The following is a 17124-nucleotide window of genomic DNA, read 5'->3' on the forward strand; positions in this document are numbered from 1 at the left end:
TGAAAAAATACTCGAAGAAAAGAAGATGGGGCAGAAGCTCAGACAAAGTGCTCGAAGCTTCGTATGAGTTATCCCTACTGATTGCAAAGATGAGAAAAGTCATATTATCTGAGAAACAATCGTCAAACCTTGCCTATTGAAAGCAGGTGATATTGTTTTTGGACTGGAAAGTAAACAAAAGCTTTCACAAATACCACTTTCTCACAATACTGGGGAACATTTCATTGGTGATATGGCTGAAGGCAAAAAAATCAGTTAATGTAAACCATGAAAGAATTTTTTCTTTTTTTTTTTTTTTTTTTGCAATGCAGTTAAACGAGAGTAGAGATGTTGCAAAATTTTGTCAACTGTTAGTTCGGTTCATGCAAAATGAAACACTTAAAGATGAGATGCTGTTTCCTGCAGAGTTAATGACAACTTCAAAAGTAATTCATATAACAACAGCAATCTCTGAATTCTATTGTAAATACGAACTGTCATGCCAAAAGTTGATAGGCGTATGCTCAGAGGCTGCTCCATCAATTTTTGGATCAACCCCAATGTCAACCCAAACCAGCTATTTATTGCATCATGAAGCCTTGGGAGCTAAGACACTTCCAAGCAAACTCAACGATGTCTTAAAACTATGCATCAAAATTATAATCAAAATGCTCAACTTGTTATGGCCTTTTACAAAGATTTGGGAACAGAACATCAAACATTTTTATTTCATAAACATGTACGCTGGCTCTCAAAAAAAAATATGTTAGCAAAATTATTTCAACTTAAATGAAGTGATTTAGTTTTTGGAAATTCAGAATCAAACCAAATTGTATGTGAAATTCCGAAAGCCAAGTGCTGTCTGTCAAAGGCTTATCTGTCAGATATTTTTGATTCATTGAACTCATCAAACTTGAAATTGCAAGGTGGAGATTCGAACATAATTTATTGTCGGAATGCCATCACAACATATCCTGATAAACTGCAACTCCGGAAACTTTAGCCTGCAATTATTTTTGCTTTTCCAAATTATTTGCAATCCTGGAAAAAAGGTACTTTAAAGCTGATTTTAAGGATATTGATACTAAGAATAAAATATTAAATCATCTACAGCAACTGTTGAATTTAAATGTTACTTCCCTAACTCATGTGATAAAAATATTTATGGAATGGTGACAGATCCTTTTCACATTGACATAAATGTGCTACCAGAAACACTACAAGAGCAAGTTTTGAAAATTAAAAATGATTCTGCAGCCAAATATGACTAAAAAGATGAGTAAGCCATAGCCATTATTTTGGGTAAAATATCTCAAAGTTTATCCCGGCATAGCAAAGCAAGCACCGTTTTCAAGCACTTATTTGAGTGAAAGAGCATTTTTTTCAGCCGTAGCTATAGAAACAAAATACAGACACAACACAATCTTGCAATATTTTTTTTTTTTATAGTAATTTGCATTGCACACTTTCTTCTATTCAACCAAGAATTGAGTATCTTCTGAAAAATATGCAAGCACATCTGTCTCATTGAGTTATCAGGTTTTTTTCTTTCCATATGTGTCTGAAATAGCATATTTCAATAATAAAATCTTTATAAATTGTGTTTTTTGTTCTTGCTTCCCTTATAGATAGACAATACGGAGTTAGCATAAATGATTCATTCATTTTGAAAAGGCTATATTTTCAAAAGTATTATGGGTATGTGCATAAAAATATATAAAAAGAACCACAAACTCGACCAAGTTTTTTTCACAATTTTACAAAGTTTCCCAGATAAGGGGAACATTGAATAACATCTTGGTGGTGAAATCTATGTCCTCCAATGTTGATGCAAAAATCTAGTCATTGGACGTAATCCTCTGGCTTTAATGGTTGCAGGAGCTGTACATGTTACAGTTTGAAATGCAAACCATTGATGCAAAATCTTCCACAGAGTTTTTTATGGTATTCCAAACATCTGGTCAATTGACAGGGTGAACATCTGGACAACAATGTATGGAATAAGCTCGATTATTATCTAGACGTGTGTCATGTCACCAAAGGGGCACATACTGAATATTTGTAGAAGATGTATAAACTTGGTGAGTTTGCAGTTCATTTCACATATTTCGTGTGTGTATGTGGAGTACTTTTGAAAATATAGTTTTTTCAAAATGAGTGTTCTGTGTTATTATTATTAGAGAAGAGGGGATTGCATAATCTTCTTCTTCTTCTTCTTCTTCTCTCTCTCTCTCTCTTTCTCTCTCTCTCTTTTTTTTTTTTTTTTTTTTTTGATAGGATATGCCTGTCTAGTAAGAATGAGTTGAGATAGTGTTTAAGGGTAACATTATTTTTCAATATGCCTAAAAATGCTCTGAAAGCCCCAAAGGCATTGAATATCATCTTGGTGGTGAAATCTTCATCCTCCAATGTTGATGCAAAAATCTAGTCATTGGACTTAATCCTCCGTCTTAATGGTTGCAGGAGCTACACATGGTACGGTTTGAAATGCAACCATTGATGCTAAATCTTTTTTTTTTTTTTTTTTCATTTTGTTTACAAAGCCCCCAAAATGCTTTAAGAAATTTAAAAAATGCTTTAAAGTAAGAAGCTACTCTAAAATGCAAAAACTGTTTATGTCATCAAAATCTGAGCCTTGGAAATTATGCTAGTTTATAAGTAAGTGTTTTAAACTTTTTTTTAGCCCAAAGCAGCGTTAGCTCAGAAGGACTATTAATTTTGTTTTGGCATTTTGCATCAATTCAGTATAAACAGCGAATCACTTTTGAAATTGTTGCGAGCCCTGAATTATATTTCAAGAAATTAAATAATGAAGAATCTGCATAAATGTACCTATGTTTCTCGCATTGCGATAAAACAACACTACGTAGAGCCTTCCGGTTTTGAATAATATACGTCTCCACTCGAATATGGCATCAGGAAGCCCAAATTTGGAATTTGTTTTATTGTCTATTTAATATTTTGTAAGGCTTTTATTGCTTTTTTATTAAGAAACTCAATGATTTGAAAGCGAGCAATGGCAACACTGTACGGGGGAAAAAAAATTGTTATATCTTCAGCGTGCGAGACTGTGTATCAGAAGTTCTGAAGATATGCTCTTTTAAATATTTTCTGATATTGCCATTAGATTAAATTTTATGGTTTAAGTGTGAAGAACATGATATTTAATAAATAAATGTAACACACAAAACGTGAAAAAAATGCCCCTTCGGACGTAATATAAATTCGGAAAGGTCTCAGATTTTTTTTAATTGTTAATGTTTGCAAGCAACAATATGTTTTATTTATTTATTAATTTGTGTCAATTTTAGAAATTTTATATTTAAAATCACCGTGAATTTTTAGTCCAAAGGGGCAATTTGCCCTGAAAGACTGTTAACATTTTGCATTGAAAGCTTTAAAAGTGTGTACATATTATCGCCCTTTCTTATATTTAAAGTATCTCTTTTAGACATAATTTAAAATCTGAAACCTTACAGATTTTTTTGTGTTTTATTTTATTTACTTATTTATTTATTTATCTATTTTTTTAAAGTAATAACTGTCGTTTTTTTTTCCTCTTATTTAGTTAACAAACGAAGCAGCTAAGCTTAGATATAGATCAGGTAATGAGTTCAACTGTGGTGCATTAACAGTAAGAGCTCCATATGGTGCTGTTGGACATGGAGCTCTCTACCATTCACAGAGCCCTGAATCATTTTTTGCTCACATACCTGGACTTAAAGTATGATTATTTTTTCAGCTTATGCAGAAAAAATTGTATATTTTTTTGTTTAACCCTCTGTGCATTATGACCGGCTTTATCCGATCATCTGAAGTTTTGCTACTTGGCATATATTAGCTCACAATTCAAGATATTTTGCTTTCTTACTTTCTTTAATAATGCAAATATCATCTTAATGAATTTAAGTTTATGAAAATACAGACTAAAATAAGTAATTATGCAAACTCAATTAATAAATGTTGTTTAAATACTGGTCTTCATGACGGATGTAAAATCCTGCGCCACTCAGAGGGTTAATCATAGATGACTGTATCCTAACGACCATAACATGGCACGATTTATTTTTATACATCGCAGTATGCTTTTGATGATACATTTTTCTTTTTTTATAGCCCTTTTTACAATGCTATGAAAAATTAAACTAAAAACAACAAAATCAAAAATTTGTCAAAAAAAAACTGCAAAATGTTTTCATGAAAATTTATGAAGTGCTGTTGAATCTGATCACTTGTGTTTCCAATTATTTTGATAATGTTAACCGTATGGTAACTGTTATGAGAAAAAATATCTTTCAAACTACCAATGGACTTTAATCTGTATATATAAAAAAGAAAGTCTGTGTGATTGTTTGCTTATAACTCAGTCACTACTATAGCTATCGTCACCAAACTTTCTACAATTCTTTTCTGAGTCCTAGAAAAGGTCGACGTCCACTTTCCTGCCCCCCTCAACAAAATAGCTAAAATCAGAGATATTAATTAAAAACTCTTAAAACGCTAATTTTCGTCCTCATTTTTCCGAGGGGCAACAGTGCTGATGTAATGAGAGAGAATTAGTTTATTTTTCTATGGAAATTTTTATATGGGTTCCATATCGCTCAAAATAATTCATTTTGATCAAATAATGATGTATTTAAAAAAAATTTTTGCAGACTCAAATGGCAATTCCATTACGGCTGCGCATATGCGTGTGCGCATGTGCATAATACGTTTACGCATGCGCGTTTAATGTATAACGGACGGTATAAGCTAAAATTCTCTAATTATCTATTTCAGTTAATGTTGCAGATTGCGTTGTCCTTAATCTTCGAATTGGATCCGGCTTATTTTTTGCAGACTGTTAGAGCAATTTTATAAAAGTAAGCTTGAACTTTCGATTATATCAAGTAGAATTTCCGATGCTGGAGCTTCCAAAGGATCTACAAAGCGAAAGTATGTTTCGATGTCCCTCAAACAAAAAGTAGAATTGCTGCAAAAAATGAAACAGATTTCGAAATGGTTAGAAAAACAAAGGCATATCCTTTGTTTCTCTAACCTTTTCGAAATCTGTTCATCAATTTCGCGCTGCTCTGCGGCAGGGGTGGGAGTAACGCCGCGGCGCGCAATGAATTCGAAGTTGATCTGTCAGCACTATCCTTATCTTCAGGGCAGACGTTTTCATTTTATTTGGCTTATAATTCCTTACTAAATGTAGTATTTCATCTCGATGTACTCCGCCTTTGATATGATTTAAATCAAATTCCTCGTCATTATAATTCGCTTCCAATAGTGAAGAAAGTGACACAGAGGTTATTGAAAACGAAAAAATTTCGATTGACAAATTAGTCAGTATTTTCGACACAGCAATTATAGGACTTGAACAGCGGAACTTTGTAACTGAAGAAATTATGTCTGTTTATAGAATTAAAGAGAAAGTATTATCACATAAAACAAAGCAACTTAAAGAACTTACATTGAAAGAAATGTTTAATAAAGTAAACAAATAAATATTAAGCTTTTTTTTTGGTAAATTTTTATACCCTTTAGATCATAACTGCTCTTTATTTCATAAATTACGGTTTCATATTTTTAATTTTATAATTTCTGCATGCCATCTTACCAGATTTAAATTGATGATCTATAATCTGTAAAAACCGATAAACCGGAATTGCCAAAGTCCCGATGAGTCCGGATTAAAGACTTTTGACTGTATTTGTATTAAGGGATATTTCTTATTTCACTGTAATTTTTTTAACATATAATACTTTTTATGGAAATTTGGGTTTTTTCTTTTATTGTTGTTGTTTATTTTTGTTTTGATAAAGTTGTTCTGCATAGTAATATTCTGTGCAGTTTTTAAATTTAATGTTTGGGGTTACCATTTAGGTATTTTCCTGGTATATTTAAAAGTTAGACAAAGGCTGGCCACATAGCAGCTAGTTATTAGATAAAATAACAAAGATGGAATTTTTTTTTCTTAAAAGGGTAATCAAAAATTAAAAAAAAATATTAATGGGAGAAACAAATAAAAAATTTTTAATCCCCCTTTGCTTAATGCTTCAAATAGATCTCTTCAAGGTGTTAGTGTTTAAAACATTAAAACGAGATGATTAAATGAGTGCCGAACACACGTTTCATTCTTCCTGCCATTATGTGACTCAAAATGCTCATCTTGTGCTCTAGTAACTTTGTTTATGTTTTCAATATTAACTTCTAGCCCATGGTTTTGATTACTATACTGATGATAACAACAAGTAATATAAAAAAAAAAAAAAAAAAAAAAAAAAAAAAAAAAAATTAAAGTCAATTCCTACTTCTGAGAATTTTTGCTACGTTTATGGGGCATTACATCTGCTTCATACAACTCTATAAAACAACAATTCTTTAATTGCATACACTTTAAAAATCTTTAGAACTCTGTTTTACTGTTGCCACTTATTTTTGCTAACTATGACAATCCCATTTGTTACAGTCATGTACTGTTATTTAATTAATTTTTACAATACGTGAGAATTCCTAAATAAAGGGTCACTATTTGTACTTAATATGTGAAATTTTTAATTTTAATTATCTTTACTATCTGAAAAACTGTATTAACATCAAGTGTCATCCACTACAAGTTTAAAAAATGTATTTGAACTTGAGTGGATGAATAAAAAGTATTTTATTAATGATTGAAAATTTGAATGAGGTAAAGAGTGTGAGCAAATTAAAAAGTAAATAAGAATTAAAAAAAAAAAAAAAAAAAGCCCCAAAGTCTTTCCCAGCAACACAATCTAGCCATAATTTCCTTCAAGTTTCATGAGCCTGCATGAATTTATTAATGGTTGTTACACAAATAATAATATAATTAAAAATCATATGTTGCAGGTTCCAGTGTTCGTAACTCGAGACATGTTCAGCATTTGAACATATTTTTTGCTAGGAAAAAATGTCTGCAAATAGAATTTTAGTAAAGCACGCAATCCAACATTTTCACATAAAAGTACGCATTGTTTAAAATTTGCTTAAATACCAAAAATAACATTTTCTTGATTGCAAACACAGCAAATAAAAAGTAGAATAAAATAACAAAAAATAGATATTTTATTCTTTGCTTAGCAAGTTAAAAATTAATGAGCTTCTTAATGGCATCCAGACATCGCCATTTATTTGGAATATAGAATGGCTCGAAAATATGAGGAAATGGTGCATCATAGCCAGTGACTCGTTGAATGGGTGCTTCAAGATTCAGGAAACATTCATTCTGTTGAAAAAAAAATATATATATTTATTTATTTCTTTAAATGCACAATTGAAATCTTACTTGGGCAGTTTTATAAAATTTATAAACACAAGAGTGTTTCAAATTAAATAAGCGTTCAAATAACTACAGTAACTATTAAATAACTACAGTCGAACCTAGAGATACAAGCACCTCTACATACGAGAAATTTTAGATACTAGGAAAGTATGAGTGAAAAATTCGTCTCTAAATACGAGCACTGACTCGAGTAATGAGACAGGCTGTGGGTATGTGTGGCGTGATATATGTGTTCCTGATTTGGCTTGACTCAGGGAATACCCTCGCTAGATCACTCAGTGTTCTCTGATCTACGTGTTTGTATTCTTGAGAGTGAATTGGTTTTTTACATTTAACGTGAAAATAATTATTTCTCAATGCCACCCCAGAAGATTGTTGCCTCAGATAGTGCTGCAAAGAAAAAGAAGGAAGCCATGGCCATTGAAATTTAGAAAGAAATCATAGATGAACATAAGCATGGTGTAAGAATGATGGAATTGATGAAGACTTATGGCCGTTGGACATTGATGAAGGACATTCTGAAGAAGAAAGAAATTAAAAAACTTGATGTGGCCAAAGGAATTACCGCTACTTCCAAGCACCATACAAAACTCCTAGAAGATGCTATTCTTAACAAATAAAAATTAACAAATAAATAAATATTAAGTAAACAAATAAATATTAAGCTTTTTTTTTTTGTAAACTTTGATACCCTTTAGATCAGAATTGTTCTTTATTTCATAAATTACGGTTTCATATTTTTAATTTTATAATTTCTGCATGCCATCTTACCAGATTAAAACTGATTATCTATAATCCGGAAAAATCGATAATGTGGAATCACCGAAGTCCTGACGAGTCCGGATTAACGACTTTTGACTGTATACCATATAATTTTATAATTACATAGTCAGTTGTAGTACGTGTATTGAATATTACTCTGTATCTTTGGCATTTTTTATGCATTACAATGACGCATAACATTCCTTATGACATGTAATATGCTATTATCTGAATTTGAAAATGATGTCATGTGTAAAATAATACATTAATCTCAATCTAACTTAACTGGCATCGGGAGCTTCCGCTAGTTTAATATAAATATAACCAGAAATATATAAATTCGTACTTTAACAGTATTTTAATTTTAAAAAAATCATCAGTAATTTATTATCTGTAATCATTATGCAAAATTTCATTATGAACTATTCGTACTCATAAGATTTCTGGAAATATGTTTTACTAAGTGATAGGCAGATGTCTTGTTCTGTCATTGATATTGCAACTTGACGTTTTTCATCAGCATCTACCCAAGTGCTGGAGATATTTTTAATTATTCGACTTCTTTTATTTGATCCATTATTAAAAGGTGGGCACGTTTAAAACAGATGTTTATAATCAAAATCGTAAAAAACAACCTTATATTTAACGTAGGTATAATGAAACACTCAATCGATTTCGAGGGCATCTAAAGGTCCCTCCTCATCAGGAGAAAGAAATACATAGAAAGAAGAAAATAGGAATCACAGAAACACGTGATGCTTATCAGCACTGCACGTGGTTATAACGAGATTTTTAATCAGAGTTGCACTGGCCGCCTACTTTTACTGAGCCAGGCTGTCTGATCAAGCATAAAGAAATATTAGCGAAGTTAAAATAGGGAGCGAGGGGCAAATGCACATTACGTTCAAAATCTGAACTTCAAATAATGGAAAGCAACCACTGAACGGATTTTTATACCCTCTGGTAGTACCAAGTGCGAGGAGGTAATGCCATCTATCGGCAAAAATAATTGAATTAAGACAGTAGAATTTTAAAGGCATTAGGAAGGACTGGATTGGACTTCAAATCATTAACTAAACTTTCTAAATCTTTGTGAATGTGAAAAGCCTCAAGAAAATCGAATTCGCCTATGGAAGAAGCCTTTTGGATGATTTTTGCAGACCCAAAATCAAAATTATGGTTAAAAGTCCAGCTATGATACGCTATTGAAGACTTGTTAATTTCCCCTTTTTTGACATAAGATTCATGTTCCTTGATACGAAACTTCAATGCTCTTTTTGTTTGGCCAATATATCTTAAACCACACTGACATGATATACTATAAATTCCCCAAGAATTCAAGACAGAAACGCAATCTTTTAGAATCGAAGGGTGAATTTTATTAATAGGGGAGAAACCGACTTGAAAATTGAATTTCTGGAGAATCCGTGCAATTTTATAGCTAACAGAAGGATAAAATGGAAGCACGACAAGGTCATTGATATTATTTCTAACAGTAGAATGTCTTCTTTGATCCAATCCATTTGGTCATTTGAAGTCCAATCCAGTCCTTCCTAATGCCTTTAAAATTCTACTGTCTTAATTCAATTATTTTTGCCGATAGATGGCGTTACCTCCTCGCACTTGGTACTACCAGAGGGTATAAAAATCCGTTCAGTGGTTGCTTTCCATTATTTGAAGTTCAGATTTTGAACGTAATGTGCATTTGCCCCTCGCTCCCTATTTTAACTTCGCTAATATTTCTTTATGCTTGATCAGACAGCCTGGCTCAGTAAAAGTAGGCTGCCAGTGCAACTCTGATTAAAAATCTCGTTATAACCATGTGCAGTGCTGATAAGCACCACGTGTTTCTGTGATTCCTATTTTCTTCTTTCTATGTATTTCTTTCTCCTGATGAGGAGGGACCTTTAGATGCCCTCGAAATCGATTGAGTGTTTCATTATACCTACGCTAAATATAAGGTTGTTTTTTACGATTTTGATTGTCACATTAGCGTGTTTCTCTTCTAGTCTAGATGTTTATAGTCTTTTCTGAGATTCAGTTCCATGATTTAAATGTTGCCTGAAATCAAAATTGAGATTTTTGTCAACCTGATTCTTTACTCAGTGACATACCACTGTCCTTTGAATATTTTTACGCTATATTTCCACCTTACTCAGTGATTTATATCTCTTATTTTGAAAGCATTATTTCAATTTATTTCTGGAATACCGACCCAGTGTGCAGACCACCACACCATAAAGGCTAGCTAAGAAGGCAGAAGAAATACCTTATAAGTAATTGAGAATTCCAAATTTTTTACATGATTCACAGAGACTTAGAAATATAAATAGATAAATCTTATTTTTCGTGCTGTGTGTGTTATTGTATTACATTTGTTTGGAATAGTGGATTACTCAAAAATAATAGTTTGACACTATTGTACTGTGCAACTGAGTGTTCTTATTTCAGGTAAAAAAACCAAATATTTTCTGCTGGTTTCCCTTTATATCTTTCCATTTATTTGGTTTTAGTTGATGTAAACTGAAATTGGAAGAATATGTCTCAATCTTTCATGTATACAGTAATGTAACATATTTCATTTGAGTGAAGAATAAATCATTAATTTTAAAAGTAAGTCAAGTTTTTAGTCCCAAGGGGCAATTTGCCCAAAAAGACTATTGATTTTGTTTTGGCATTTTGTGTTGATTCACTTTCTGTGTTGTTTCACTTTTCAGATTGTTGCCACCAAATATTATCGCCCTGTATTATATTTAAAGAAATTTAATAATGAAGAATCTGCATAAATGTATGTATGTTTCTCGCATTGTGATAAAATGACAGTACTTAGAGCCATCCAGTTTTGAATATTGTAATCTTCCACCAAATATGGGCATCCGGAAGCCCGGATGTGGAATTTGTTTTATTACCTATTTCATATTTTCTAAAACTTTAACAAATTTTTGATTAACAAACTCAAGGATTTCAAAGCGAGCAATGACGACATTGTACAGAAAAAATACTTTTATCACCAGCGCGTGAGACTGTTGTCGGAAATTCTAAAGATATGCTCAATTTAGAATTATTTTGTAGTATTGCCGTTGAATTGAATTTTATGGCTTAAGTGCGAATAACATGATATTTAATAAGTAGAGGTAACACACAAAATGTTAAAAAAAAATGCCCCTTTGGACATAATTTAAAATCTGAAACCTTTAAGTTTTTTTTTAAAATTATTATTTTTGTTTTTAAGCTTGTGCAAGTTTTATTTCTTTTAGAGAGAATACAGTAAATGCTCTAGGGCAATGTGCACTGGAGAGAAACTGTTATCCGAGGGGAAAAAATATTTTAAATAAGCTTTTAGTCTTTTGCATGAAATTAGTAAATTTGTTTTTCTATACAATTAACCTTTAAAAGGTGATAAAGTATGGAAAAGTTTCACTTAAAATAACAGAAAATAGGAATGCACTTACATCTCCTTTGAACTGGAATTACCAAAGGCTTTTGAAAGCTTTCCTTTAAGAGGTCACATTTGTTAATTTTTAAATAAGGGACTAGGGAATACAAAGGAATTATCCTTTCTGCTGATTCTTACCCAGAAACTAGGGAAACCCAGAAATTGCTGTTTCGTAGCTGAAGTAATTGCTGAATACTGCAATATTAACTTTTGCACTGTCTTATGAGGTGTGACACAAAAAAAAAAAAAAAAAAAAAAAGAGACTGTGTAGCTTGAAAACAGAGTGGAGTTGGCAATAACTGTTTTCATGAGGTCATGTCACAGAGCTCCTCTATCCATAAGGCCAGTTTCAGCTTAACTGGCCACGCGAGTGGGGAGTACTGCATCATTGAGTGAACACGTGCAACTGAATACTGCCAGAAAAATGTCTAATGTAAAATCCAAACAGTGAATCAACATAAAGTTTCTTGTGAAACTTAAAACATCAGCCGTGGAGGAAACATCTCAAGTTTTAACCGAGGCTTATGGAGATGAAACTTTGTCTCATGCACATGTGTTTGAATAGCATAAGTGGTTTTCAAGAGGAGGGAACAGTATGGTAGATGATAAACGTGCTGGGCATCCTTTTGGGCGTTCATCATGATTGAATGGGTTCCCAGTGGTCAGACTGTTAAGCAATACCACTGCATTGAAGTACTGAAAAGACTTCGTGAAAAAATTAGAGAAAAAAAGGCCACAGTTGTGGAGTGATGGATGGCTGTTGCACCAGGACAATGCATCCGCTCACATGGCCCTATCTGTAAAGCAGTTTCTGACCAGCAAAAATATTACTGTGATGGAGCATCCTCCTTATTCACATGACTTGGCTCCATGGGACTTTTTTATTATTATTTCTTAAAGTTAAATCTTACATAAAGGGAACCCATTTTACCTCAGCTGAAGAGGTTCAGGCAAAAACGGAGAATCTCTTGAAGGGCCTTCCAAAACCTCGTTCCAGAACTGTTACCAGCAGTGTCAGCACCGAATGCAGAAGTATGCGAATGCTGAAGGGAACTTCTTTGAAGGTGATAATGTCATGGAGAACTGATTCTTTAAGTACAATGGTTTATTGGACCAGCCTCCTTTTTTTTTTTTTTTTTTTTTTTTTTTTTCTGTGTGTGTGTTTCTTGTATGTAAAATAATTTCATAGTCTAATAAGTTTTAGTTAATTTTTCAAACGGAATATAGTTTACAATTGTTGTTGTTGTCTTGTCCATATTCCATAAACTATGGTTGCCAGAGTCTACTCCTAAAAGAGGTTGGACTTATATTTTCCACCCCCAGTTTTGAGGGAGAGCATCACAAGGGAGGATCCGGGTGTCTCCCACCCCTCTCCCCTTCCACAAGAGAACTTTGGCTTGCCACATGTGTGGAGTGCCACCATGCGGCACCAACACCATACATTTACAAACATCCATGTATTCTCCGGGATTCGAACCTGTGTCCTAACCAGTATACTGTGTGGGCAACCTATAGTTTACAATTACACTAATTGATTAACAGTTTTAATCTATATACGAAAATAATTTTTGACCATTTGTTTCTTGCATGGATTGGCAATTTGCATTTCTTTTCTATAAAAATTGAGTAACAGTTTATCTCTGTATTTATATATTAAACAAATCCTCTTGTATTTTTGTGATATTGGCTTCTTTTCTCATTTTTCATTTGAAAATTCTTATTCTGTTTAAAAAAAAAAAATATTGATCTTTCCTCTTTGTTTTGTAGTAAATATTTCATCATTCGAAGTATATGACTGTTTGTTTTTCTTTCTTGTATTTTTGTGGTGATAGCTTTCTTGCTTTCTTTTTTAATGTGTGTATTCTTCTTAATATTTTCCTTTATTTTTTTAAATTAACTTTTTATTGAATATATTTTTAATGTATTGCATTTTGCTACTTTTGGAAGGCAATATTAGTGCAGACTTCTAGAAAGCAAGCGAATAATGTGAAACACACTGAATTTTTTTCCCCTGAGCTAACATTGCATTTGTTGAGAAAAATTAAAGGGAATTTACAAAACCATTTAGTTGTGAGTAGCACGAATGTCATTGGACAAGGGGTAGTAAAGGTCATTGGACAATGACTATTCCCAGAGCTTGAGGGCTAAGGGGGGGCAGAATTTCTGTGGATCAATATATTGAGATCAAGGTCAAACTTTAAATAGGTATAGAAGTATAGAATTCACTAAAAAAAGAATCTGTTTTGCAATCTCAGTAGTATCTGAATCATCAATATCACTCATAAAGGCACAGATTGCTATGCTATTTCAGTTTGGCATCCAGCGAAATTTGCCAGAATTTTTAACTGCTCATTACTGAAAATCCTTAAAACTATTTCTGGAATCATCACAATAATTCTGGATGTATAACATATTACTTGCAAATTTTAGCAACATCTGCCATGATATATAAAACCCTATTGGGCATACATTTTGACTATCTACCATTCGAACTCTTCAGCTGTTGCTATTTAAATTTTGAGCTGCATTTTTATGAATACAGAGTAAATCAAAATTAATGATACAGGATACAAATATGCTTATGACTACTATACTGAATTTATTTCTCAAATACAAGTTTAAATGTGAAAGTGTAACTCTCCCAGTTTCTATGAACATGCATAAATGTTTGTGGAGGCCATTTGTCATATGGCAGACATCTATACAGTTAATTTAGAATTCAGACAACAAAAATCAGCATTATATCTGTAAATTTTCACAGGACTAGTTTCGATGGTTTTACCAAACCATCATCCTCAGCTGCCAAAGTGCAAATGAATGAGATAAGATATAGTGATTAGATAAGATAAGTTAAGAAAGGCTGGACAAGAGTTCAGCTACTGGCACCACCTATTTATGAAATGAGAACTAAAACATAATTTCCTTAGCTCTTTGAGGGGCAGGAAAAGGTAATTAACTTTTTCAGCAATAGCAAAATTCTTGTTTTATTTACTGTATCAGGTGTTACAATGAAATTATTTGAGACAATAACACATATTTTGTCCATGACGCATGAAAAAATTGACCACGTCTAGTGGTTAATGTCAGTGACCAATGCCTACAGAACACATCCCTACAAATCAGCCTTTATGGTACTCATGAAAACATTTTTTCTTTTTCAAGCAGAGTGCAACTTCGCATGTGCTGCAAAGTGCACATCATTGTGATGTTGTCTTCGATGGCTGATTCTTATTTTCTTGAAGACGAATTGTTGCATCAACTACTGGCTTAGGTTTCTTGATTGACATATGTTTCTTGACTGCCATCTAGTGAGCTACTAGGGAACTTCAGAAATGGCTAGTCTTGAAAACCACTCACACGAGTGAGTAAGACGTTCAGTAGAAAAGGTGGTTACTGTAGGTAACCACTGCCCTTCAAAGAGTAAAGGCTGAAGGCAAAAATGAGTTGAAGTTAGGGTCATTAATTAGAACAGAAATAGTTTTTTGAATGTGAAATGCCTCTAGAAAATCTGATTCACCAATAAAAATATTTTTTGAGTAATTTTGGCTGCAGAAAGCCAAAATTATTCTATAAATTTAATTTAATACTTGTTTGGCGTGCTATTTTATCTTAATCTACACAGTTGCTATGATTTTCAATTTCTTGCCACACAGGTGTATAGATCTGCTGTATTCTAATTGTTAACTACTAGGCCTATAAAAGCAGTCAAATTACTTATCATCGTAAGACACAATAACACGCCGAATGAATACTAATTCAGAAGTCAAACAACAAAAATCAGCGTTATATTTACAAAATTTTCACAGGACTAGTTTCGATGGTTTTACCAAACCACCATCCTCAGCTGCAAAACCGCAAATGAACAAGGTAGGAAATAATGATTAGATAAGATAAGAAAGCCTGGACAAGAATAAGCAAGTGGCGCCATCTGTTGGTGAAACCAGAACTAAAACATGATTTCTTTAAAGGCCAAAGGCAAATTTGGATTGGAATTAGGATCGTTAACTAGAACAGAAAGATTTTTATGAATGTGAAATGCTCTAGAAAATCCTGTTCTCCAATGGAAGATGTTTTTTGAATAATTTTGGCAGCAGAAAAATTGAAAGTGTGATTTTCGGACCAACAATGTTGAGCAACAGAAGACTTCTGCGTTTCCTTTTTTCTAACATATGCCTCATGTTCCTTGATGCGAAATTTTAAGGCTCTCTTAGTTTGGCCAATGTAAATTAAACCACACTGGCAAGGAATCCTATAAATACCCCAGGAATTCATATCCGGAATGGGGTCCTTGAGTATGGAACTCGGAATTTTATTGATGGGAGAAGAAACAACCCGAAAGTTAAATTTCTGCAAAATATGTGCAACTTTATAGCTAATTGATGGAAAGAAGGGAACGACAACAGAATTTTTATAATCTCCTAAAACAAGAGTGTGACTATTAGTGTGTTGAGAATTTTTTAACTGCTTGATTAATAATGTTGGGTGGAAAGCCCCTGTCAATAGCTATTGCTTTTAAATAATTTAGTTCTTCATCAAGGGCTAGTTTGGAGGAGCAAACTTGAAGAGCACGAAAAACATAGGAATAAAATGAAGCTAACTTTTGTTTAGTCAGATGACATGATTTAAAGTGTGGTTGAAGGCAAACCGATGAAGGTTTACGGTAAACCGTAGTACTGAAGTTGGATGTGTTACGTGTGACCAGAATGTCAAGAAACGGAAGAGAATTGCAAGTCTCAAGTTCAAAAGTGAACTGAATAGCAGGATCAATAGAATTCATTGTTGAAAGAACTTTATTTAAATCATCTTTATTACCTTCAAACAGGGTAAAAGTATCGTCTACGTAGCGGAACCATGCCGGGAAGTTTAAAGTTTCAAACAAATTTTCATTCATAATAATGCATGTAGATATCAGCTAGGATGGGACTGAGGGGGCTTCCCATGGCTAATCCTTCAGTTTACTTGTAATACAGTCAAAAGTCTTTAATCCGGACTCGTCGGGACTTCGGCGATTCCGGATTATCGATCATCAGTTTAAATCTGGTAAGATGGCATGCAGAAATTATAAAATTAAAAATATGAAACCGTAATTTATAAAATAATGAGCAATTATGATCTAAAGGGTATCCAAATTTACCAAAAAAGAAGCCTAATATTTATTTGTTTACTTTATTAAACATTTCTTTTAACGCGCGGATGCGTAAAGCATACCTTACTCATAGCCGAAATTAGAAAATTGCAACCAGAAAACTATGTGATTTGTATTCGTGATATTTATAATGACGAGGAATTTGATTTAAATCATATCAAAGACGGAGTACATCGAAATTAAATACTACATATAGTAAGGAATTATAAGCCGACTAAAATAAAAACATCTGCCCTGAAGATAACGATAGTGTTGACAGATCAACTTCCAGTTCATTGCGCGCCGCGAAGTGCCCCCCCCCCGCGCAGAGCAGCGTGAAATTGATAAACAGATTTCGGAACGGTTAGATAAACAAAGGATATGCTTTTATCCATTTTTTGTAGCAATTCGTTTTTTGTTTGATGGACATCGAAACATACTTTCGTATTCTAGATCCTTTGGGAGCTCCAGCATCGGATATTCTATTTGACATAATCGAAAGTTCAAGCTTACTTTTAGAAAGTTGCTCTTACAGTC

At 32.9% G+C, this 17124-nt stretch overlaps 1 protein-coding gene across 1 annotated transcript in view; it reads left to right on the top strand.

Moving 5' to 3' along the window:
* Window positions 1–17124, top strand: part of BckdhB (Branched chain keto acid dehydrogenase E1 subunit beta) — an 86262-nt gene that overhangs the window by 33499 nt on the left and 35639 nt on the right. The window contains exon 5 of the mRNA XM_085811230.1: window positions 3548–3703. Within this exon, the coding sequence (XP_085667356.1) occupies window positions 3548–3703 (156 nt within the window). The remainder of the gene's footprint in view (window positions 1–3547; window positions 3704–17124) is intronic.

Source organism: Stegodyphus dumicola, chromosome 2, assembly GCF_044657685.1.
Source record: "Stegodyphus dumicola isolate Sdum_Otavi_A_Nest chromosome 2, ASM4465768v1".
NCBI lineage: Eukaryota > Metazoa > Arthropoda > Arachnida > Araneae > Eresidae > Stegodyphus > Stegodyphus dumicola.